The 26329-nt window shown below is 39.5% G+C and overlaps 1 protein-coding gene across 4 annotated transcripts; it reads right to left on the bottom strand.

Moving 5' to 3' along the window:
* Positions 1 to 1244: 1244 nt before the first annotated feature.
* Positions 1245 to 25156, bottom strand: cdh19 (cadherin 19, type 2). Of its 4 annotated transcripts, none has more exons than XM_031316946.2 (13): positions 24523 to 25153; positions 18311 to 18690; positions 17882 to 18176; positions 16050 to 16169; positions 13914 to 14081; positions 12624 to 12814; positions 10406 to 10659; positions 8827 to 8963; positions 7820 to 7941; positions 7398 to 7515; positions 6339 to 6590; positions 4808 to 4849; positions 3948 to 4184 (listed from the first exon to the last, which is right to left on the bottom strand). In XM_031316946.2, the coding sequence occupies exons 2-12, from the start codon at positions 18554 to 18556 to the stop codon at positions 4833 to 4835; spliced, it is 1920 nt and encodes a 639-aa protein (XP_031172806.1). In that variant the 5' UTR covers positions 18557 to 18690; positions 24523 to 25153; the 3' UTR covers positions 3948 to 4184; positions 4808 to 4832. The 4 variants fall into 4 exon arrangements, with proteins under 4 accessions (XP_031172804.1, XP_031172805.1, XP_031172806.1 ...); XM_035998252.1 differs by having other exon boundaries at positions 4079 to 4184; positions 4794 to 4849; XM_031316944.2 differs by lacking the exon at positions 4808 to 4849 and having other exon boundaries at positions 1245 to 4184; positions 24523 to 25156.
* Between the last annotated feature and the right edge of the window lie 1173 nt (positions 25157 to 26329).

Genomic DNA, 26329 nt, shown 5'->3' with positions numbered 1-26329 from the left:
TTGCATTGTTTAGGGTCATACCATATATTAAAATGCTAGCAATATGGACAATATGTGTGATTATAAGAGCATTTTCAACTATTAGAAACATACACTAATAAACTATTGTTATGGTCAGAATCTCAAACAAATCTTAATATCAATACTCTCAATATCATAATTACGTTCACATCACCAAATTTTACATGAATGATAGGATGAGCCAAACCTTGAGGCATACATGTTGTTAGTCATTTTTTCTATATATATATAAAAATGGGTCTCAAAATCCTTTGAGGCATCTTTTCAATCAACTCACTGCCTGCCAAATGAGAGCCCACTCTCAAAGACCCTCCAGTGAGCATTGTGGAGCTTTGTGATACGTTTGGCACTGGGTTTGAAAAGAAGAGCTGAATCTATAACCTGTGCAGAGGACAGAGACAATTGACAGAGCGAAATCCTTCACATTGCTGTAATGGGTATAATTACACAAAGAAAAGGGCTGTTAGGTTAAATTACCCGTGATATTCACCATGGGTAATGACAGAAATTCAGAAGGTTAAATGACACCAGGAGCTGAATGACTTTTGACATTAAGGTACTTTTTAAAAAGGGAATTATAGCAGCGCTTTATGGGAAAATCCAATACCCTACATGTTGGACTGTAGAGATTGGTTTGAAAGGACTTTTAAAAAAAATACCTTTTCTTGAGAGCACCTGTGTCTTTAGAAGCCATTGTGAGACAATGATTTAGTCTAAAAAGCACTGGCCAGATAGTTTCGCTTGCAGTTGCAGTGATTGCTGAGTGGTGCACTTACTCATACAAGTAACTTCGGCAGAAAAGGAAAAGCTGAATAGATTCAAGCAATTATTTCTTTCCCCTAATATACTTGTCTCTTACCTCTGGGCTTTTCAACTACTTTCCAAGTAGGTTTGTTTATGAAAGTCTTCAGTTTTTCCTTCAGTGAGAACTATACTCTTTCTGGTCTAAACGCTGACCTTCACAGCAAACAGCCAATTAGTGGATGAGAAGGTAAAGGGGGCTGGACCTGAGCCCTATGTAATTACCTCAACTCACCCCGCGAGCAGCCACCCACACAACTAATGTAACCATGTAGTGTTCGCCAATAATACTGTATGTGACCATGAAGAAAGAAGAGAGGCAGGTGCTGTATGCACTTTTTTCCACAGTGAGTTACATGAGTTGTGTGATCTGCTCTCTCGTGACTCAACAAAAAAGAAAGTCACATCAGACAGCATAATACATGTTAAATAGTTCATATTTAATGGATCTCCTGTATGTGAACTTTAAGGCTAATCAGGAAACAAAATCTATATTTAAAAAAATATGTTGCCATACATGTACCCAAGGGAAGTATGCATTAATTTATATAATTTCATAATGTAAAATAAAAATACACATACTGTACAGTACACACTGTTATGAACCAATATTCAAAATATAAAACAGGATAAGAAGTGAATGATATTACAAATAGTGAAGGAGCCAAGTAGCGCTCAGTTCTATAAGTAGGAACATGTTGGAGTTTAATAGACACTAAGAAGTCAACAGAATAAAATAAATGAACCTGGGATGTTTGTCTTGGACTCTGATTCATCAGGCATCCGACTTAAAAGACTTAAAGACTTAAATGTAGAGGCTTAGCCTCTACAAAAAAAACTGTTCCTGTAACTTCTGGGTGGAACATTTGACCAGACAAAGACTGATTCCTACTTAGAGAACTGAGTGCTAATTGGCTTCCACAAATATTTTCAGAAATGTAAATTTCATAGGTCAGTAATACTGTAGGTATTATGCAATGAGTGTAATATTGTCACACTGTAATAACTGTAATAATTTAAGCATGAATCCCATTGTTGCACTCTTCAACAACTTCATAACGTGATAATACTGTGTCTTCAGCTTGCTCCACTGGGTGGACCACAAAAATAAATGAATGCAGCTTTAAAGGTTGGGGAAGGGTCAGGGTTAAGGTTGAACAAAACAACAAACCTTTACCATGGTAGAACAAATAATGCAACCTGCAGCTTCTGGTGTGAAAAGGCAGAATGAGTAGGATTTTCCTAAAAAACTATGGCTAGGCTCATAAAAAAGCATCCCTATCAATCATCACTTATGACCCACTAAAAGTGTGTATGAATCTGCAGAGCCCCTGCGATCCTCTTGTTGTATTTTCTCTTTCTTTTCTTTTCTGGGCATCACCCTTTGGGTACTGGGTGTGTTGCCCCCACGTATGCGCAATCACACATCCAAGAGGAAGCTACAAAAATGTCAGATACAGTGCAGGAAAAACACCAAGCAGACAAAGCTCGTTCCAAAATGAGAGTGAATCTGGTTGGCTTTCACCCGCTGGTGAGCACGAATCAGGGAGCAGGCGCTTCTGGTGTCGTTGAGCCAGGGAGGAAGTGGGGTCAACTTTGAATGTTGTACAAACCGCAACAGAGAAATCCTACTTATGCTGCCTTTAAGTCACATGCTTTGCACACTTAACATGTTGTCATGTTAATCCCACGTTTGCTGCTTAGAGAGGACAGTCACTATTTGCACAACCACAAGAGTTTGCCTGTCAGGAAAAACACAAGTTGTTTTTAGCATTCAAACAAATGGCCAATGGTGTAGATTTTCTGGTGAGAATAGTCTTGTAAATATTTGCTCTTTCTACAACAGACTAGAGGCTCACATTTTTTTCAGGGAGTCAATTTCACTGTTCATCACGTGACAGGGTCAGGACAGGGAACAAAGTCAACAGGAGCGGGCAGGATGGGATTCATTATAACAATAGGTCAGTTTTTATATGCAAAAAACACAACAGGATAGGAGTCATTCTTCCTGGATTGGGATGGGAAACGATTTCTTTGTGGGAATGGGATTGGGCAGTAGTGATTGTGTCACCTTCTACAACAGATGTATAGCATAGATGACATTTGATGAATGGCATTTGATTGTTGCATAAGAGTGAGTGTAGGAAGAAACCCCTTGCCCTTTGACTTTAAGGCACTGAGACATAGTTTAACATAACCATTTATATTTGACATACAAAGTCAAAAATGTGCTCAAACTCCTTTGTTGCTGTACCATGAAGTAATGTTATCCATGTTGAAAGTTATACACAGAATAAAAAAAAAAGGGTCCAGATATGCAAGGCACACATGAAATTATTATTGTTACGGTTTGATTTCTATCTTTAAAGGAATAGGTCAACGTTTTGTGAAATACACTCCCCTTTTTCACTGTGAGTAGCATGAGAATGAAATACCACTTACATGTCTGTATGATTAATATGAAGCTAGAGCCAGCTGCCAGTTAGCTTAGCTTAGCATAAAGACTGGGAACAGAGGGTAAAAGCCATGAAGAAAAAATTAAGCCTACCAGCACTTCTCAAGCCTTTAAAGAAAGAGTCAGGCTAGCAGTTTCACTCTGTTTCCAGTAGTTATTCTAAGCTAAGCTAAGCTAACATGCTGCTATTGCTTACTGTACACACTTTGCTCTACACACATGAGAGTGGTTTCAATCAAATCATCTAACTTTGGGCAAGAAAGAGAATAAGCGTATTTTCCAAAATGTTTTTCCTTTAAGTGCAACGTCATGTCATTGGAAATGCACTGAACTGGTCTACCATGCAAAGATTAGAAGAACAGCCATTTAAGGAGAAGAAGAAGAGCCCCTCAGAATACAGTGTCTTCGTCTCCTCCATACCAAGGGGTGAGTTTAACCACGTAGGGTCTGGGATTACAAAGACGTTGCTCAGGTTCAAGCTCCAAAGAAGATGACTCCAGTGAGCTCAGGGACCCTGTGGGAGACCCGGACCCCTCATATGCATAGGTTTTTAGGCAGTCAAATGGGGGAACGTAAGGATCCTGATCCGCCTCTGTCAGCCTGTCCAAAATAAACTGTCTGAAGAGCTCGTCGTCCGGACCGATGAGGTGGGATTCTCTGAGGGACATGCGTATGCTGGCCCTGACATCCTCCCTCCGCAGCCTCCTGTCCCTCCTCCTGGGGTGGTGGCGCAGTGGTACGGCGGGCTGGCAGAAGTCCAGGCCTGCTCCTCCACCCCCTAGTTCTCCGTAATACAGCACCTTCTGCGACACCGTCTCAGGCAGCTCCAGCTCCTTCACCTCCACCTCCAATCCCTCCTGCTGCTTCCGCCTGTGCCTCCTCACCATCAGCATTAAAATTGACAGCACTGCAGACGCAACACAGCACGAGATCATTACCGTTAAACACCAGGGCATGAGCTTAGTGAGAAAAAAGCATGTAGGGTGCCTGATGAAGCATAGAATGTACTTGTGCACCGGAAATAATAGCAGCCAGATTTGTTTTTCTATAACATGTTGTGGATGCAAAAATCAAAATGAAGGCAATTTGGGCTATAACTTACCTTTTTTAATTTGAGCTCACGCATTAAGGAAGGCTTATTTTATTCGCTCCATGTGACACAGGATGCTAAAAGAGTGTTTATTTTTATTCTACCAGGGTTTTCACCGGGTATTGTGCTCATCAGACAGAATGTTAGCATAGCAGGTATTGTCATTAATCTTTCATGTGATGGGCAAAGGGAGGACACAAAGCAGCCGAGGTCATAATAAAGCTCTTCACTATGCAAACCCGTCAATGTCCCAGGGTGGCATTGCTACTGATGTATTGCAACCAAAATGGTCATTACCTGACATCATTGCTTTGCAAGCTTTCAGCATTTTAAAAGTGTGTGTTAAAGGCACGCTGATGAGTTTTAAAAAAGGGATTCAAATGAAAGTGCAAATTTGTTAATGAAAAATCCTGCTGTTTAACACACGTTCATATACTTGCCAAAATGATGCGAGGTGGAGCTGCTCTAGCTCAACAGATCCGCTGAAAATAAATGACTTTTTTACAACAAAATATCAGTGGGGTCTGTCTGTCTGTCTGTCTGTCTGTCTGTCTGTCTGTCTGTCTAAGGACTATACTGACTTTTTGGGAGTTTGATCCTTGGTTACCTTAATATCTCAGGACCATGAGTGAAGTAATCATAGATGTCGAGCATTATTCAAAGTTGTCAATGTTTTCTGTCTTCTGAAAATCCCAGTCTACATCTTCAGTGAAAGCCTTTGTGAAGCCACAGTGCAAAAACAATCTGCCCTCTTGTTTTTTTTTAAGATCATTTTTTGGGGCATTTTAGGCATTTATTTCCACAGGACAGATGAAGACATGAAAGGGTTGAACCCGCGGCCGCTGCGTCGAGGAATAAACTGCTGTATACGTGCGCCTGCTCTACCAACTGTACTAACCCAGCCACCACTTCACTCTTGTTTAAAGAAAACAAACTACATTTGCAACATGCCTCTCAGAAAGAGCAATCTTGTTTCACATCTGTCTTGTCAGACTCACTGAGGTCTGGAGAAACTTGAAAAAAGAACAAGATCTTTGGAAATCCTGCAGTAGCCTTTTTATTAGCTGTTTGAAAGATGTGTAAAGATGCCAAACTCCAGAAACAGCACCTCTGGACGATTTCCTGTAAATAGTTTGAAATTATTTTGCCTAGTGTAATTCTATTGGCTTGTACTGTACAATATATGACCAGCCTGCTGTGTTTCTTTTACACTTGAATTGCTTGATTCTGTATTCTCTATACATTTGACATTCAATTAAATTTTTTGTTATTTTCTTCCCTTCTTTCTTTAAGACGTAAGTCAGGTTTCCATCCAGATGTTTCACAAATTTTAACCACAGAACAGGAAATCTGCAAAATGAAAGAATGCTTGCTTCCATTCACTACAGCTATGTGATTGTTAGCTGTTGGTTCATCGAGATAAGTACATAACGCTATTTCTCCAGTCAGAAAAACATTATGCCACTGCAGAAGGAGAGGGCCACCCACCAAACGGTGAAAAACAATGTAGATAACTCAATGGAAAGACATTTCTGTTTGTTTCATCCCCCTTTCCCCCCTCTCTGTTGTCTATCAGACCACACATGAGATAAGAATTAGCTATAGCACACCTAGCGGTCCTCCCCGCCACTACACCGTGAGGAGAGCCGACGGCGGCAGCTCAGGAACACCGGAGACCTTAGCGGCTGGAGCCACTCAAATTCAGCCAGCTGAGTGCAAACTACCGCTTTCAAATCATGACTTTTTCAAAACTCTGGCAGTTCCACTCAGGTTTTTTTAAGTGCAAATTGAAAATGTGCATAAAAACAGATGGATGGAAACGCACCTATAGATGATTTTGATGCCAGATTGCTAAGACTTCCAAGAGAATAGACTCCAAAAAAAGCCGGTGTATATATCTGTATTATATCATAGTTTTATATTCTGGCACTGGATGGGATGTGAATACAAACTAAGACAATGCTTTCTTACCAGTGAGTGTGACAAGGCAGATCAGAAGCCCTAACAAGGTTTGCAGGCTGACCCCCATAGACAGGGCGAGGGCCTCCACCCCCCCGGTGGGACAATGGCCAGCAGGCTGGCAGCTGCACACATTGATGGTCAAAGTGCTGGTGCTGGAGAGTGCTGGAGAGCCGCTGTCCGTCACCACAACAGGCAGGAGGTACTGGGTTCGATCCTTGCGGGTAAAGGTACTCCTGCGTGCCACGATGCCGGCTGTATTGTCTAAAAATGTAAAGAAAGGTGCACTTTTTAATTTGAGTGATGGTATTTTTGGGGAATTCAACTGACACACATAATGTGAATTAAAATACAATCCAAGCTCTCTGAAAGGCCTGAGAACCTTGGAAAATCAGTTTTAGTTTCACCCATAAGACTTCATCAAGGCACCTAACGATAACTCTTTGGGAGTTAAATGAGTCTCGTGGCATTGGGAAATGTGTTTTATTAAGTGTGTGATTCATTATTAATTTCCTGGTTGCTGACTGGACCACTGTGCTTGCGTGACCTAACTTTTTCAACGCATACAAACATTCTTTTGCTGCACACACTTTAACAACACGTGTGTTTGATTTTTGCTGCCCATTTTCATTTTAAACTTTGAGAAAGTGTTGACCGCCCACTGACTACAAGGCAAACACTCATTCAATGTACTACTTGAGAAGCAGTCAGCCACAAAAACACAACACTACTGAAGGTTTTCATTCCAAAATGTGGCAAAACACTTAACGTGTACATAATGTTCAATCAAATTATTGTAAACATGAAAATAGTTATACCGCTGCTCATACAGGTTGTGGATTAGCTGCAGCTCACCGTCATTCTTTCAGCCACTAAATGGGAGGAACCTTGAGTATGGCTTCATCTGGTTTTATTTATTCACTTACAGTATGTCCCACAGCTTAAAGCCCCCAAACTGAAGTAAAAATTTAAATCCAGGATTTTTACTTTAGTATTTCTACACCAGTTATTGCTACTTTACTCAAGTAAATTATCTGAATACTTCTTCCACCAGTGCTAATTGAATAAAACCTTGATTGTCTCTGATAGTGAAGTTTGGATTGATGTGCTTCTCAGGGACCATAGAGAAGTAGAAGTGGTGTCCCTCCACAGGGTCGTCCGGATCAACAGCACTGAGCAGCTGAATGAGCTGAGAGAAACAAAGACACATTTCTGAGAAAATAGAAGCAGATATCAGATTTTCTTATATGCAGCATTTGTATTTTCTTTTTCCAGAAAGACAATCTCATTCAGTCGCTGACAATGCTATGGTTCTAATATGGTATAGTGCTGTAAAATAGTCAAATGACTCCTTGTGAGTCCCTTAATGTTTAAAAAAAGTACATTGATGTAATACATTTTGCAATATGAGAACTTTTTCTGTCGGCTTCTTGGAAATTCTCATTGCCACACTGCTATAAATCATGAACATCAGTGCATCATAATATACATACTTCTCCCGCTTGTGTTCCCTCACAGATATATGGCTGGTAATCTCTTGCAAGCCTTGGCACATTGTCGTTTATGTCCAGCACTTTGATGAACACCACCACAGAGGAGGATAAATGGTTCTGCGCTGTAGTAGTGAAGATAGACATTTGCTGGAGTCCACTGGGTGCATGTATCATAAATGCTTTGTAAAAGCTCTGTCAAAATAATACTTAAGAATGATAAATGTTTCTTCTTCTTGAAACACAACTGTGGAGCAAACAAATGGGTATCGACATTTCGCTGCAAACCATAATTAACATTATAAAACAGTGAGAAACGCTTCTATGAACATTTTACGGTTTGCATCCCAATCTTTTGAAGTAGGCCTACCACTTTATCGATATCACCTGTCATGTTGAATTTTGTCTCGCATTGCCAGACTTCCACATCTCCAGATCTCCAGTATGTTCTGGCTACACCGTTTCTATTACATCTATTCTGAGGTAGGGGGTGAAAAAAATGCTCTGGCTCGTTTATATTTCTTTGAACCTGAAATCTCAACGCTAAGCCACGGATGCAGCGTGGTGCCAGCGTCACCAGATGTACGATAAGTATCTTATTTGTACGATCATTCTGCCCTCTTTATCATGTACAGTACGATCAGTAATGCCAAAAGTGCCATTATGTATGATTATTTGAACATTTTAAAAATAGAAGTTGGTTTTAGTCTGCGCTCGCGAGCATAGCTGTCTATCTCTACTGCTGCAGCCACCGACATCACTCTCAATTGCAACGGCTATTGTTCAGGTCTTACAGCGGACTCATATATTTTTTTGATCAATTTGTATATTATTCCAAATTACCCCTCGGGTACTTCTGGTTGGGAATTACTGCTGTAGACTCTAGATTCTTTTCATCTTTGTCATCAACTCGTTGTTGTGACTATATTCAGGTTTCATGACAGATACATGTGCCATAAGTTGACCATACAAACAAGATGCTATTGTACAAAACAGGAAATTCTCCTTACTTGTTTCCTTGGCTTCAACAGTCACATTGTGCCAGTTTGTAGTCTCGCGGTCCAAAGCTTTAGCAACAGTTATAGTTCCATTGTTTGGGTCTATTTTGAAAGCTTTTGTGTTATCGCTCCTTTTGTCAATTGAATATCTGGAAGAAAAATCACAGAGACACACATTTAGTAGGCAAGGTTGTTTCCTGGGCAAACAAAACATTGTGATACCACAGGGAGATTAATTAGGAAAACTGCTCAATATTTAATCTGTTGACAGATATCCAACAAAGAGAGCACACACACACACACACACACACACACACACACACACACACACACACACACACACACACACATACACACACACACACACACACACACACACACACACACACACACACACACACACACACACACAGGCTAGTGTGACAAAGAAACAGCAACACTGTGAAAACAAAGCATCTCACACAGATGGCATAGACACAGTTCTGTATAGTTTTTTTTTTTTTTGTTAGTTTAATTGAATATTATTTCAAACCTGACCACAGAACTTTTCTATGTATTCTATTTGTTCAGTGAGGAAATATAATTTAAAAACCGTGAGACAGGGAACCTTGTAAACATGGAGAAACATTCTTTCTTCAAATAAATAATAGACAATGTTAAAGGGGCTGCAGCTGCGGTGACAAAAATACACATCATTGTTTTCTGATAGTGGGTGACAAGTTAGGGCCTGCAATATTTCAATGTAAAAATAAACTTAAACTTAAATAAACATAAATGTATCATCCAAAGACCAAGCAAACATAATTGTTTATGAAGCAAATACTGCACAGGTCTTTGACACAACCGTAGATTTAACACTCATTATAAGTTATTATAACATTATGGTGAATTAGGGTAACCAGGAGTGAAAACACACTGAGTAATGAGTCATTTCTGTGAGCCACGTTACTGATGACAACATGGAAAATAAGCCAATTTGACAAAAGCAAACTTTATCATATTTAGTAGAACGGTGGAAACTCCTAAAATGTCAGCCTAAATGTATTAATCAATGAGACACTGTCTCCAAAAGGACAGTAACAGACGCTAGGCTGAGGATGATATGCAGCACCTGCCTCTCTTAAGCTCTGCTGAGATAGACTACAGGCACTAGTACTGCTACTGTCTCCTCTGCAACGTGCCCAACTTGCAAATGACTGCACATCCCAATTCCATATGCCACCTTCTATGGTGCTTTATTACATTCCCACGTCCTAGCCACGTCGCTTTGTGATAATACCACAGCAATAGATAGAAAAGTCTGTGAGGTATAAAAAAAAAAAATAGTCATGATTTATTCAGCAGGGCTCATTTCCTACGAAAGTAATATGAGATAAATATGACCATGTACAGGGTATCCAGAGATCAAGGGTAAAAATGGATGCACCGAGCCAGTAACACTATTTGAAATGGAATGATTTTTCACCCTGTGGAGGAAGCTGTCTAGGGACGTTCCGCCCCCACCAGCTTGGGTATCTACCTCGTCATTATCATCCTTGCAGTTGGGTGGCAGATGCCATTCTTCCTGTTATAGACGGGTCACATTACCTACCTGATGGGATTGTTGACTGTGTCAGTGTCTCTGCCACTAACACTGCCAACCAGAGTTCCCACAGCTGCATTTTCAGGAACTTTCCACTCGTAGACTGCTGAGAGGAAGACAGGCGGCTCGTCCACATCCTCCACAACAATCTTGAGCGTCGTCCTGTCTGTGAACTCCTCCAAAGTCAGAAACCGAGTGTCCACGTGATCATTGACTGCTTCTGCGGCCATTACAAAACGCCTTTTAGTTTCATAGTCCAAAGGCTGTGAAGGAAAGAAATACCTCTTAACAATTCATATTAATACAGTGGTTGTTATAAGCAGAAAACACCTTGTTCATCACCAATTTAGCAAGCGTAAAGAGTAACAGCTTTTCAAATATGCTTAGCCAACTAGTATGTAAGACAGATGATCATTCCCATGGGAGCAGAAAACCACTCAAACGCAATGTTAAAATTGTTTAGTCAATGTCAATAAGCTACCAGCTGTGAGCACGCACTTAAATAACGCTGCGTTTTTGATTAACATTATGATGCCAGTAATAAGAAAACAGCATGCAAACCATTACTGCGTTCCCAAAATGATTCAGAGACAGAGTCAATAATGTTTTTTTTATTTCATTATCATGGCATCTAAATTAAAATCTATAAAGGAGAAGCATATTGTTTCCAGTGATGGGATATAACTAAAAGTACATTTACTCAAGTACAGTTTCTAAAGGTATAATATGCAGTATTATCCTAAAAAACAATGTACACACACAAATAAACTTCTCAATCATCACTTATGACCCCCTAGAAGTGTGTGGCGGTCTCTGTAATCTGCCCTTTTTCCTTTTTTTTCTGTGTGCAGGACGTTTATGGGCATCAGCAAACAGTTTACATGTTTACAAACAGTAAGCGATACTGCATATTATACATTTAAGTATAATATTGAGGCATTTTATTTGAGTAATTCCATTTAATGCTACTTTAAATGTTGTACTGCACCACATGTATTTGATAGCTTAAAGGAGTGCTGTCAGTAGCAAGAAAAACTAAAACAATCGTGTTATCCCCCTGCTAGCGTTAGCACCCAACATGCTTGAAATGTCATTACAAGTGCCTACCCATGTGCAGTGATTCCTTCCGAGGGAACACAGCAAATTTGACTGGAATATTGGATTGTATGAGTTCGACAATCGACTAGGAAAACAGGAAATAAACAGAGGTATGTGCACTGGCTGGATTAACACAATTTTTATGCCTTTCTGTCACATCTACTGCAGTCAGATTTGCTGTGTTCCCTCGGAAGGAATCACTGCTAACAATAGCAGGAGGATAACACGGTGTAAGCGGCACCGATTGTTTTCGTTTTTTTTGCTACTGCCAGCACTCCAAATTTCCAAACAACAGAGCTACGTGTTGAAATTGACATGGGTCAAACACAGGACTTTCACCCAGGAGAGCGGGGTTCGTGTCCTGCTTGCCACACTTGCAATAGTGATTTTTTTCTTTCCTCCCGTGTGTAACAGAACGTATATATATATATATATTAGCATCAATAAGAATGACAAAGGCGCCTGACCAAGTGTGAGAACGTGTTGGTTAACTTAATGCATCAATAATTATAATCCAGTAAAATCATACATTATTTCAAATGGGCCATTCTGCATAAACTGTAAAAGTACATTTTTATGTAGATACTTTTGTATGACTCTTTTTCTGTGTGCCAATCTGACAGCCACATTCTGCTTCATGATGTATCATGCACACGTTTAAGGAGCTGATAGGATAACATTTCACTGGAATTGTACCTTGTACGGTTTTATGTGACAAATAAAAATTGATTGATTGGTTGATTGATTGATTGATTGATATTGCTGCCAGGTGTGTTACTGTGTGTGCTTGTTGGGTCTACACTGTTGCTGCTGCTGCTGCTTTTGTGTGTGCCAGCTGTCTGTGTGTGCGCATTGTGCCAGGATATGTTGCCATGTCCTCTATCAGGTGTAATGTTTTTTTTTTTTTATTTTGTTCGCGTTGGTGTCTGTAATGTTAATCAAATCCTAAACGCCGGAGATTAAAAAGATTTGGAAAAATAATAATGTTTCAGAACCTAATGGCCTCTGTGCCCACCCACACTATGGTTTCTGGCTACACTACTGCCCTTGAAACATTAGATTAAAAATTAAAATATATTTAAAAAATCGTATATTAGACAAAGAGATGATGTGCTTTATATGTTTTCACCTTGGCTAGCAGAACCACTCCCTCCTGTGTCACTGGGTCTGTTTTGATGACAAAAGTGGAGCTTTCCTCCAGGTCATGTTCGAGACTGTAGGTCATCCTGGCATTGATGCCAGTGTCTCCATCCTGTGCCATAATCCTGCCCACTGTGGTGCCCACAGCTGCATTTTCAGGGACGGCAAAGGTGTACAGGTCTGTAAAAACAAGGATGTTTTAAAAATGTTTTCATGTTGACACCATTAGAGGAATGCAGAATCTGGATGATATGAAATTGGTACTTTTGCAGCGCATAATGATAACTCACATTTGGAGAAAAACAACAAATAAAAAAAAGTTTCTTTACTCAAACATCGCCTACTAAACTTGACAGTAAGTTGTTAATAGCTAGTCAAGAGAGTCTGCTAGTGTGTAAAGTGATAAGAAGCGAGAACATTGTGTTGGAGGGTCAATTTGTGTGAGTCACAGATAAGTTGTGGCAACTCCACATAATCCCAGCCTAACTCTAATAAGAAGATGAGAAAATGAGATTGTGTCTTTGAGTGACTCTATTTGGATGGCTGCCACAACTGGGAGGAACTCAACAGCAACCAGCTGCTCCTGAAAAAAAAAAAAGAATCCCTGCTGATAATAATTACCAATTATGCTACAAAACAGAGGGCACAGTTCAAAGTGAAGTGTGGTCATACAATATTTATAAGGCCCTTTGACTCAACATAGAATCCATTGCATATAGTAGCACCGGCAATGAATGTGAATGCGACATTAATAGTTAAAGGTATCATCCTTGCTGTCTCATTTCTACAAAATTGATTTCTTCCCAGGGCATTCATTTATTGAGGTTTATTGCTGAGAAAGCTAGGTTTGTTTCTAAAGGTCATGACAAATGTCCTTTCATGTGTGAATGATTAAATTCATCCAGTGGGCAATGCATGTGCACGTGCACGCGCAGATAAACATCCCCATCTCCTTTCCCGTCTCGTTTGTTCATTCACTCTCTCTCTCTCTCTCTCTCTCTCTCTCTCTCTCTCTCTCTCTCTCTCTCTCTCTCTCTCTCTCTCTTATTCTTCAACTGTCTCCTTTTTAATTTTGGCTGCTGGCTAAACAACAAGATGTGTGTAGCCGAATGCAGCACAAACCACCCACCCGAACCAAAGAAATGTGATCAAATAAATGCCTTTTAGGTATAATATTAAACATGTCCTCGCAGTCTGCAATGCTTTGTGCTCTTTCATTGATTCCCAGAGTGTGTATGGCCTGGTGGTTGCATCACTGTGACTCATATGAGTGACTCACGGTGCTGGAATGTGGGTCCATTGTCGTTGACATCAGTCAGGCTGACGGTGACAGTGGTGGAGGAGGAGTAACCGCCACTGAGGCCCAGCATATCCTTCACCTGCACCACCACCAGGTACTGTTCTCTGGCCTCGCGGTCCATGTTTGGCCAAGATGTTAAAATAATCCCTGCAGGTGGAGGAGACAGACGAAAAAGAAGTCATCAAGTGTATCTGTGGGTGGTTTTCTATGTTTTTATTATACAAAACCTAAGTAAACGTTGCCTCAAGTAGTTGCACCACAATAAAGTCTGCGAATTTTAGATACAAATACATAGAGGGCTTTAAGATGCTTCATCTGTCTGGCCAAAGTGGAGGCTGTGGGCAACAATAAACAGAAGAACAATTTGAATCAAGAGAATTAGACTGACGTGGGAAATTAAAATGCTATTTTTTGCCTTAGAAGTCATCATTTCAACCACTTATTTATCTAATCTTGTGTTTAGATGACGTACGTTTTCCAGCAGCCCTTAGCTAGCCACAATATCAATCAGTCAACAGTGCCAAAAAACAGCTGCTTTTTTCAAGGATAACACTAGATAAGATTTCTTTATTTGTCAGCAATTTGTCATTGTGTCTTTCAATTCTTGCATGTGTCTTTCTCGAGTCCATTCATTCCTACAGAAAAATTATAAAGAGGTCGCAAATATATAGCTTCAATAAAAAAAGGCTAAATAATTTCCTGGAACAGGTGGACACTGTAGTTTTCAGGAAACGTCAACAAAAACAGGAGTAAATACTGCATTTGTTGGGGACTATTTCCAGCAGCATAATGAGTATTTTACATTATAAGGACTGCAAAGTGTCTATCTCCTTTGCAATAAAGGAACATGTCACTACAGCATGACAGTATTGTTGATTTTGTTTAGATGTGCCAAATTGTAATTATATAAGTGATTGTTGGTCAGACTGTTGAGGTAAAGCTATGCTAGCGGCAGCTGTCACTTGTTGTCATAGCAACTCTGAACATCCTGGGCTGTAGCCGTCTAAAGCCAGAGTAAAAAACATGCTCTGTTTTTTGTTTATAATTAATGTTTTGTTTTTTATTGATGGAAATAAATGTTCTATTTAAATTTTTTTGTTCATTTAAGCAAAAAATACAATGTTTTATGATATATGAATGATAATAAGGAGGCGTGGTTTACTTTGTAGGCTGTGAGCCTGCGAATCTGGGTCACATAACCGTGATATATAACAAAACATGTATCCTGGGATTCATTTAAACTTTCATTTGTTTGACAATTATATTGTTAATCGCAATTGTCGAGCAAAATTTTGGATTGTTACAGTCCTACATGACACTGTGGCTCATTGATAGTTTTTAGACAACAATGGAGCTCTATGACGCAAAGGAATAAGATATAGGCCTATCAGACTTTGGCTACATAGACAATACTTGCTTGTCGGATCAATTCTTTAACAATGAGAAACATTTTACTGTAAATATCTCCAGGCTTATCCTTACAGGTTAACTGAAGCCATGAGCAAAACAACTCATATCCACTGCTGCCCACTTCTCAATGAATACAGCTGGTTGCCAAAAAAATGTCAGAGTTGCCCTTTTACACATTGCATTCATTGCATTTTTTTGACGTCAATAATGCCCTCCCCCAACTCGTCACAGTTCAGGTCAACAATGTGTGTGGGACGTTCTGCAACTGACCTCTGTATCACCCTACATGCATTGGTATCAGTTGAACCAATTTCCTGTGTAAACACTCGCATTTTTCCCAATGGTCTAAAACAAAGTAGCTAAATGTGTGAACAGTTGTTTTAAGAGATAAAGTTGCCAGGGGAATTTTTAAAATTTTCAAAGTGATAAGTAGTTCATAACTTGTCAAAAGTGACCAGAGGGAGACAGCCAAAGACAAAACAGGCTTCAGTCACAACAGACTGAGACTGGAGACATTTCTGCCTTTTTCTAAGCCCACTTGTTATATATAAAGTTAAACATTATTTCTGCACAGCCGAATCTCTAGTGCGCCTCCCAAATAGCCTAAACTGTGGTTGTTGAAAGATTTGTACAGTCTCCACTGATTACGACTAAAGTGAGTACAGTTCAAAGTTAAAGCCGTATCTCCGTATCTGTAAGTAGTACCCGTCTTTGGCTCCACAGAGAAGTAGGGCTCCCCCTGCAGGATGGAGTAGATGAGCTTGGCGTTGTTTCCAAACATGGGATCATCAGCATCTGTGGCTGTCACCTGGGCCACTGTGGTCCCTGAGGGAGGAGGAGGGGGGGGGGGGGGGGGGTTCACACAGTCAGAGTTAGCTCAGGCTGCAGTTCCAGTCGACTGGGAAATAAAGTGATTATGCCATAGTTCCGCAGGGTTTGTCTGTCTGGCTCGGGGGGGGGGGGAGCAGTGGAAATGGAAGAAGGGAGGGGGGGAGGATTATGGGAGGGATGTTGACAAAGGGGCAAGGAGGCGGTGGGAAAGCAGTGTCGGCCTTTCACAACTCAGGCTGTGCAGGTGTGTGTGACAACCTCTCAAGCCATATAGCTACATCTCTGTCACTATCCACCTGCTGCTCGTTTTCTCTTCATCGCACTCTCATTCAGTTTCACCTCTCTATCTTTCACACTTACTACCCTTTTCTGCACTGACCATATCCTCTCCCTCAGTCCTCTTGTCTATCTCATTCTTTTTTCCCCAGAAAGCCCTCTGTTTTTTCTTCACAGGCAGGGATTTACCGCAGCATTTCTTATTTTCAGTCACCCGAACGCCAACCTTCCCCTCTCGCTTTCTCTTTCCGAGTCAAATGCATTATGATTTATTACGAGTGAGATATTATGCTGCAAAAGCAGATTACATAGAAATTGAAATGATAATGTTTGTGGTATGAAAGGGCAGTGGTTATAATAACGTTATTTAAGAAATGTATCCATAAAGGCATCCAAGCTACATTTCAGAATCCAATACTTTTAACTTCCGGATGGGGACAGATGACAGACATTCATATAACCTTTAGTTCATTGTCTTCAGCCAAGATTTAAGTTAAGAAAAATTCATTTTAAAAGTATATAACAATAAAGCCAATAACAAGTTTATATCAATAGATGTTAAACTTGTATTGGTTTGTTTCTATGAATAATATTTCAAATAGGCCTACATAATTCTCTGATACCAAACATGAAAAATATAGTTACACATTTGAATCTTGAATAATGCCATAGCTTAGCCTGTTTCGAATATTAGGCTACAACACCATTTAGAAAATGATTATTGAAAGGTTTGTTCATCCCCCAGAAAAAAAAGTGTATGACAAAATACATTTAAACAAGCCATGCTAGCATCTCTTCAAGGCTGTACTTGGACACGGCTGTATTTTGACCTAAATACTAATGTCTGCTCACAGGGACTGCTTTAAGGGATTGTTGGGCATTTATGAAAATACGCTTATTCACGTTCTTGCCAAGAGGTAGATGAAAAGATCAATACCACTTTCACATCTGTACGGTAAATTTAGCGGAAGCTAACAGCCAGTTAGCTTAGCTTAGCATACAAACTGGAAACAGGGAAGCAGCCAGACTGTCTCTGTCCAACAAAATATACCTACCAGCACCTCAAAAACTCACTTATAAACACGTTACATCTGGTTTATTTAATCCAAATAACAACTGAAGTGTACAAATTACATTTCCCCGTTTTATAGTCTATTTCTTGATTGGGAGCAGTAACTTGTTGGAGTCTCCACTGGTTGCTTAGGTATTTTTAAAAGTCAGTTTTCCTTGTTGTGAACACCACAAATGGAATTCACCTCCACTGTATTGAGTAAATCTCAGAGACACATATCTTGAAACGTGAGCAGATAAAATCAAACTACCTGCATGGCTAGTTATTGTAGGCTACTGTATTTTGAACCAACCCTTTAAATGTAATTCTACCTGCTTTCAATTCTTACTGTTATAACTTTCAACGTCTTTCAACATACCCGTTGGACACATCTCAGGGATGCTGGACACATATGGTTCGTTCAGGAACTGTGGGACATTGTCATTGATGTCCTGCACCTTGATGATGAACTCTGACTGGGGTTCCTCTGGTTCATTGGACTTCCTGTTGATAGCCTGGGCTTGAAGGACGTAGAAGGCTTTTTCCTCTCGGTCGAGCTTCTTCAGTGCCCGGATCTCACCAGAATACTCATCTATCTCAAAGACATCACCGGCGCCTTCTCCTGATAATATGTACTTGATGGTAAACTCGCCTCGGTCATAGTCAGATTTGAGCTACAAAAAGAGAAGGGGGTATATGTAAGCTTGATTTTGTCAAACTATTTTTTTCAGAGGTAATCAGAAAACATGCATTTTCAAAGGTAAATAGCGTGTCAAGGACATGGAGGACATTCAATCTGAAGTGGTACCTGGCCAATAACACGAGGAGTGGGATCTTCCTCGGGGACAAACAGCTGTTTCCAGATCCAGCCTCTCTTCAGGCGACGATGCAGTTGAGTGGACCCCTGGGCCAATTGTTGGGCTTCCAGACCCTGAGTACCTCTCATATCGCTCAGCACCCCGCCAGGAATCATAGAAAAGACCGTAACCATGGCCAAAACACTGGGCATGCTCATTTTTACTGTCCATCCGTGCATTTCCTCTGCACTTCCCATGGTTAGTGGACACAAGATGGAGGTTTCACTGGTCCAGTGTTACCAATTCTTCATTCAACAGCACAGTAATTCATGATCCCGGCAGTGCTGTTTCCCATCTCGTTATGATGTGGTTTGTATGCATGCTCATGTCTCTGAAATAAAAGTTAACAATTTAATTAATGGTGGCACTGAGAAATTTCCAGCTGTGCACAGAGATTGCAAAATGAGGAAATTGAAATTTGTAGCAGTATAGTGTAAACTCCAAAAATCAAGTGTTTCATTTCACACAGCTATAAAAACATATGTGTATGTCTTTAAATCACAAAGGCTGTGTATATCTATCTGGAATTAGAAGCTTCAACCACTGCAAGTGGTTATAGTGTAAATGCATTGACAGTTAGATAGTATGAAAACATTATTGTATGTTAAGACTAGAAAAGCGCAATATAAATGCAGTCCATTTACCATCTGTAAAACGGAGTTCCTCCACAAAGAATCCTGAAAAAGTACCAGTTTAAATATTGTGTTTACCAGAAATGTGCTCATAAGTTTATTGGGAATAAATCATTTGGCATGAAAAAGCATACAAAATGACTAACCGACTAAAGAAATCTTAGTCAACTAAGACCAAAACGACCGATTAGGTCAGCCCTACTAGAGACTATCTTGCGATGCGATCACACCAGCCGCATACTTAAGGTCATCTGCTAGGGCTGTGTTGGTTGGTTGAGATCCACATATGAGCACTATGATGACATCCTTTTATCTATCTGAAGAGTTATGTCGAATCCATTGCACAACAACAACAACTCAGATGTATAACAAATTCAAGCAAGAAAGCCAGATCAGAATTGCATTTTACAAGACAACAACCTTTCTTGCATCCTGCAGTCGTGCACGGGCGTCTGAAAACAGCCCTCTGTTTTGAATTCAGACAAGGCCCTGTATTGTGTTTGACGGGGGGGGGGGAAGGGCCTTAACATCATTCCTTAAGCATGACACTGCACTCTGCAGCTGACTAATGAAGACTTCTAATTAGATCAATGTCTCCCCAGACATGGAAAACAGAGACACAGATGCCTCTGACAAACCATGAGTCGAATCGATGCACCAATTATATTGTGCATCAGGGTCAAGAGTGTAAGGACAATGAAAGACAGACAAATCAGCAAATTAGTCAGGACAACACAAATACAATATCTTGCCCTGACAACCCTGCCAAACTTAACAGAGTTTAACTTCAATAAATTCATCAATTCCCTATCAGTGCCTGAAATGGGCCAGTACTCACGAGCAATTCTATGTAAAATCAGACATTCAGCCCCCCCATATAGCCCGAAGGGAATGATTCTTTGTTTCATAATCACATTTTCAGACACTGTGACGATTCGACTGTGAGATTGGCAGACAATACAGGCTCCTTCAATCGACTTATCCAGTAGTCGATTATTCGGGGTCACCGCTGCAAGATATATTTATAAATATAAAGATTTACAAAACTCATGTGATGATCATGTCATGCAACTGCTGAACTATGGTACTGGAACCTTTTGTGGTCCAATTTGGGCACTGCTTTATACAGATTAACTGTGGTGTCTTTTTCATGTTCCTTTCACCAGCAACAATAACCATCCTCTGTTAAAGAGACCAATATATCACATCACAGCATTGTCATTTTAAGTTACCAAGGGTGATCACTGGTGTCAACCTTTTCTTTTCTCTGAGTAAATTAGCAGTTTCTCCTGTGAAATTAGTTTTCGTTTCTCCGCAGCGTAGGTGTTTTTGCCGCGACACTGCCGCTGCCGCTGTTCTTTCCTATCATTTCAGACTTTTGTCTTGTAGTTGTTTACTTTGAAAAGTAACACAAATTGTTTGTCAAGAAATGAACCCCTGAACTCGAATTAACTGCTCCCAAGTCTAGCAGCAAACCATACATCAGCCCTCAGTGGGATCAGATGTTATTAAGGGCTAGAAGTCACAACAGCCATAATTCTAAACCATTTTAATAGAGTTTTTTGACACTGTAATATCAACACATAAATAGAGTCCCACTACGTGGACGCTTTAATCCAAAGTATTGCACAGGAACACAAGTGCATGCATTTTTAGCATGGGTGGTCCCTGTGGAAATTTAGAATATAGAGTATACTGCAGGACGTTGTTTCAGCAGTTAAAGTAGTTGCAGTATTAATACTTTAACAGCTCATAATGTTCATGTTTAATCTTGTAAAAGTAAATTAGCTGTCAAGACCCATTTGTAATGAGCTGGTAAAATCAATTACTGATGCGGTAGCTTTCATTTCTGAGATTCAATTACGAAACAGAATGTGAATGAGAGTTGAATGTGTTTGTGCGTATGTATGTCTTTACGGGCTGTATTCATATCTCCGAGCATTGTGGAGTGACAGTCCAATTAGTAGCCAGTGAATCGTGAGCTGTTATAGTCTTTCATGGGGCTGCCAAGCATGCGCCCAAACTGAATGCCTTGAGCCAAAACTAGACAACAGCTCTACATGATGTTACTCTGAACAACTTCTCAGCTGCCAACATGCCAAGGAGTCTGCTTAAAAATCTTTCCTGGGGGTATCAGCCTTTACTGATGTGGCTGGAATAGCGCACAGGTCAACAGGTGTTTAGGTGCCAATTTAACAAGATAGGCGTTTCTAGAAATATGTGATGAAATTCTGGGAAAATAATGGGTATGCCAAAAAACACTCAGCTCCAGGTCTGTAAATTTATAGCAAAGTTATTAGGAAGGAAGTAAAATCCATGTCCATGAATGACGGCTATCTTTATAGTGCTTAATAATAATTGGGATCTTGCCAAAGTGTGATGAAAGTATAAAATGTTGTAATAGATACGCTCCATATAGGCCTTTCACAATGCAATCCATCAGGTATCATTTACACGTGTACATGTTCTGGAAAAAAATCAAGAGAAACTAAAAATATCGAAAAACACCACTGAACTCTATGGTCAATTTTCTCCTTTCAAAAGAAATTCTCATTTCTACATGACATGCAGTACATGAAGAGTACCATGTGGTTGACAGCCATTCATTACCTCTAATAGGCTTTCCTCCCACTTCCAGCAGATCTCCTGTAGCCTGTGTGTACAGTGTGCTACTCTGCCACATGACAGAATGGCAATGAGCTGCAGTCTCACAATGTTAAGCACCAGATGTGCTGAGACCGTCACATCATTTTCCTATATGGTGATGTGTTCTAGCTAATAAAATGTGTCTCTGTTGTAGAAATGGTTCCAGGATGCTGTTAACAATGTTTAAACGCAGCATTAAAGAAAAAAAGAAGCTTTTACTTGACATTGCGGATGACACATCAACATCAATATGCACTGCTGACGCTATATGCTAAGTAATGCTAACTTTATGTTAGGGCTGCTCGATTATGGAAAAAAATATAATCACGATTATTTCGGTCAATATTGAAATCACGATAATTTAACACGATTACTCGTTGACTTCTGGAAAGATGTTGCAATTACTGAACTTAAAAAACAGTGGAAAAAGTTAAATAAATCGACAGTAAAAAAACACATACAACTGTGAAATTTGCCTTAATACTTTTCTTATTTAAACTTTATTTTTTTCAGAACACAAGAGAAAATAAGAGTTTACTTGCAAAACGTAATGAGCTAAATAATTGTTTTTCTCGATTATTCTGTTTTTGTGATCATTGGGAGCCAAAATCATAACCACAATTACATTTCGATTAATTGCACAGCCCTACTTTATGTTAGCATTATTTATCCAGTTTATAATGCATCGTGGAAAAGTATGAAAACGTGTAAAGATGAAAATGTGAAAACTGAAAGGTATTTGCTAGCTATAGCTGTTTGCAATCTTGAAGACAAATCCATCAGTTAAGACTCGCTTCTTTAAGATCACCCTTCCAAAACGATAAGTCCTTAATTGGTCATTTGGGAGCTTATCATGAACCTGTTGTTTACTGTGTTCAGCTCCGTGAAACAACAACACTGACATGTAGTTTATGTTTCCCAAATCAGGACCATAAATGACTCCAGAGACTGAGCTAAAATGACAGGGGAATGTCAAGCCATCATGTACTTGCTAGTAAGTAATTTGTTTAATTTTATTATGTAGTAAGTAAGTAGAAATAGAAGTAGAAATCATTATTGTTTAGCAAAGTGTCACGAATTTCCTCTGACATGCAGCCATAGGACTCTATCTTATTTCTTTCTTTTTAATCAAAACATAATTAACTGTCTAATCTAAACTACATGCAATTATCAATAAAGACTTAATTATCTTGATAAAAAAAGAAGAAGTTTGTGGCAAAAGTTTTACAACAACATTTAAAGGTATCTCAATTAACATTCACAGAGCAGATAATCAACTTAAAGTTCCCATATTATGAAAAAATCACTTTTTCTGGGATTTGGGGTGTTCTTTTGTGTCTCTGGTGCTTCCACACACATACAAACTTTGAAAAAAATACATCCATGCTGTTTAGAGTGAGATACAGTTTCTGAATGTGTCCTGCCTTCAGTCTCTGGGTGAGCTGTTCAAAATCGGCACGGTTTGTGACGTCACAAGCCGAAACGAGCAGGCTAACCGCAACCATTAGCTCGTAGTGTTAGCATGCTAACGCTAGCATGCTAACGCCATGTAACCATGTAAACCTATTCTGGTACAACCTTAAAATACAATATGAACCTGAAAATGAGCATAATATGGCTGCTTTAATACACTTTATTTTAAAGGTCTTTTCAGTGTTATTATCTATTCAGCTATGGCTGGGAACATCATGCAATGCCACAGCATTTCATTGTTTGGCCAAGGTTTTCATACACTGAGGATGTTCTGAAGTTAGAAAGGGGGTATTTGTGCATCGCTGTTTACTGCCCTTCAGTAAGTGGATCTAAATAGTGTCAGTTATTTCACCAGAAACATGTTTAAAATTCCTAACTTATTAAAAGGCCATTGGAACGGTTTGATAATTATTTAATCACACCACATTTTGAATACTGTAATCTCTGAATTGAATGTTTTTTTATTTACCAAAGGTGGAATGCACCGAGGGCTCGTGTTTTGTTGCTACATACTATAGGCCAGTGCACAGAGGTTACTCAATATGGGATTTTAAAAAATGTGTTTATGTCAAGAAACACTTTCTGCTGGAAGGCCAGAAGACATCTTATAAAGATGCTGATTTCCTGCTGTGGCCAACACAAAGACTCTCCCCTGGACTCTTAGAATTGACAGCATTGATTTATATGGATCTCAGAACTCCCTTGCTGCTACTTTATTAATGTTGAAAGCCTAGTCTTTGTATTCCTCCTCTGGATAATGTAAAATTGCATCTTCTGACAAAACATTGATCTCTTATAGGATGTTTAGCATCCACCATGATACCAACCTGTTCTGTGTGATTCTGCTTTCCCTTAAGCCACTTGTCAATAACTATTTAATCACACCACATGTTCTCTGAATCAAATATTTTTTTACTCAATTTCTAATACTGGAATGCACTGAAGGTTCGCGTTTTGTTGCTATACTAAAGGCCAGTCTACAGAGGTCAGTTTATATGAGATTTGAAAAAAACAACAACATTTATTTCAATGAAATAAACCTTAGGGATTATCAACACAGAGGCCTCAAAAGGTCAACTCTAAAAAAATCACTTTGCTACTCTTAATTAAATCCACTTTAAATGCATTTCCTAACCATTTAAATTTCATTGTTAGTTATTTCAGAAGTTACAACACTTCTAAAAAGCCAGAAGCCAAACCTAAAATGTTTGCCAGAGCAAGAAATCAAACACAAAGAACCACTTGGACTCTAATGGATCTCAGAATTCCTGCTGATACTTTAATATTGAAAGCCTCTTGACTCTTTGCATTCCTCGTTACGTTCTTTTCTGGATAATATATAAAATTGCATCTTCTGACAAAACACTGATCTCTTATAGGATGTACTGTATAGCATCCACCACCACACCCACCTGTTCTGTGTGATTCTGCTGTCCCCCAAGCCACTTGTCACCAACCGCCGTCAAGAGAGATCATCGTGGGGTGTAAAGAAACACAATCTGCTTAACTAAATGCCTTGGTACCGGAAAGCAATTCAGTCACCACAATAGCAGAAGCGAATGCGCGTGGTTCTCACAATGCGTAATCCCCTCCGCTGACGACCTCCCCTTTTCTTCTTCTTCTCTCCCCTTTTCTGCCCTTCTCAAACTTCCCGGGGAAGAACAAACACAGGCTCTATTGTCTGAGACACTGCAGAACACTCAGGGCCTTCATCACCATGCAAATAGTCACAGCCCAGACTTACAAATGGATTTCTATCTTTTCACCCTCTCTGGTTTTTTCCTCCCCATTTTTGTGAACAATCGAGCGCTTATTAGAGTGGAGCTGGAGCATGGAGGGGATGGTAATTCATCCACTGTATGACCACTATTTCTGCAAGTGATAGGAAGGCAACAGTCTGTTTTTCGACATTCACGCCGAGAGGGCATGCTGTTTCTGCATGCCTCGTCCTCATATGGTCGCATTTAAGAATTGACCTGTCATGACACAGAGTATGCAAAATCACTCGAGATGTTGTTTGTCCTCCACAGTCTCCCGGTTGTTTCCATGTAATTGTAATCAGGGCCATAGTGGTAAATAAAGGATGGGTCAACTGTACCTCACCTCAGCTATACTCTGGATGGGAAGATGGACAAAACCAATTTTGAAAGACAAATCTGTAAGGCCTTTATTATAGACTGATGTTTGGAATTATATTTATTACATGTCAAAAAAAAAAAATCAAGTGTTTTGTTATGATGTATCTATGTTATCTATATTATTATTTTCTGAAAGATCTTATTTTTCTGTTTTCTTTTACATGTTCGAACTAAATTTCAAAGAAAGAAAGGAATATAATAGAATAACACAACTGGAAGATGCAGATTTGTTTAAGCCAAATCACATATAAAGTGATCAGTTTGACTTATACATGATTCATTCTAAATTTTGTGTTCCTCAAATGATCAGTACTGCAACTAACTGACAGTTTTATTGTGTTTCACTCCTACTTCTGTCTCCTAACTCTTAAAATAGAATCACCACCTTGCGGTTGTATGCCTCTGCCAACCAGTCAAGTTGCAGTTTACTTGCATGTCTGTCTAGACTCATATTCCAGCGTAGTGAAGACTTTCAAAGAATTTAATGCTTCACAAACACATCTTCAACCCGGCAGCACAGAAGATCTTGCTACAATATTGCTACCATAGTGGATTATTGTAATGCCGTGGGAGTTTACAAGCTATGAAGTTACATTCATGCTAATTTAGTATAAAGCAGAAACAAGTTTTATAATAGTGGTTAAACGAGCACTAATGTAAAAGAAATAGTTTAAAGAAAAACACATTTTTCAAGTTCTAATTCTGTCAACGTGCACTTGTTTTGTTTTTTTTATAGTGGTATCCGCGCTGCTTTCCACCTTACAACATTAGAATATGTTTGCATCTTGAACTCGGTGGCATATGCATAAATGTATCCAATCAACCCTGTCAATCATTTAATAACGCACCTTCCCGTTGGCTTGTACTTTGGTTTTACATTTCAGAAAGACCGTTCATATATATAGTTTTTACTGTATCATCTTTCTCCTGATCTTACGACACAAGTCAGGGTGGAACATCAACCCCTCCGATCCAATCAAATTTGAAAGATTTGATTAAACTACCGTTTGTAACTAAATTCCGCCCACAAATTCACTCACATCCTTCACAGTACTGAGGCTTAAGACGCCACAACTTCCCT

Source organism: Sander lucioperca, chromosome 23 (assembly GCF_008315115.2).
Source record: "Sander lucioperca isolate FBNREF2018 chromosome 23, SLUC_FBN_1.2, whole genome shotgun sequence".
NCBI lineage: Eukaryota > Metazoa > Chordata > Actinopteri > Perciformes > Percidae > Sander > Sander lucioperca.
Note: the sequence above shows the minus strand (reverse complement) of the source record. Positions and strands in the feature narration are given on the sequence as shown.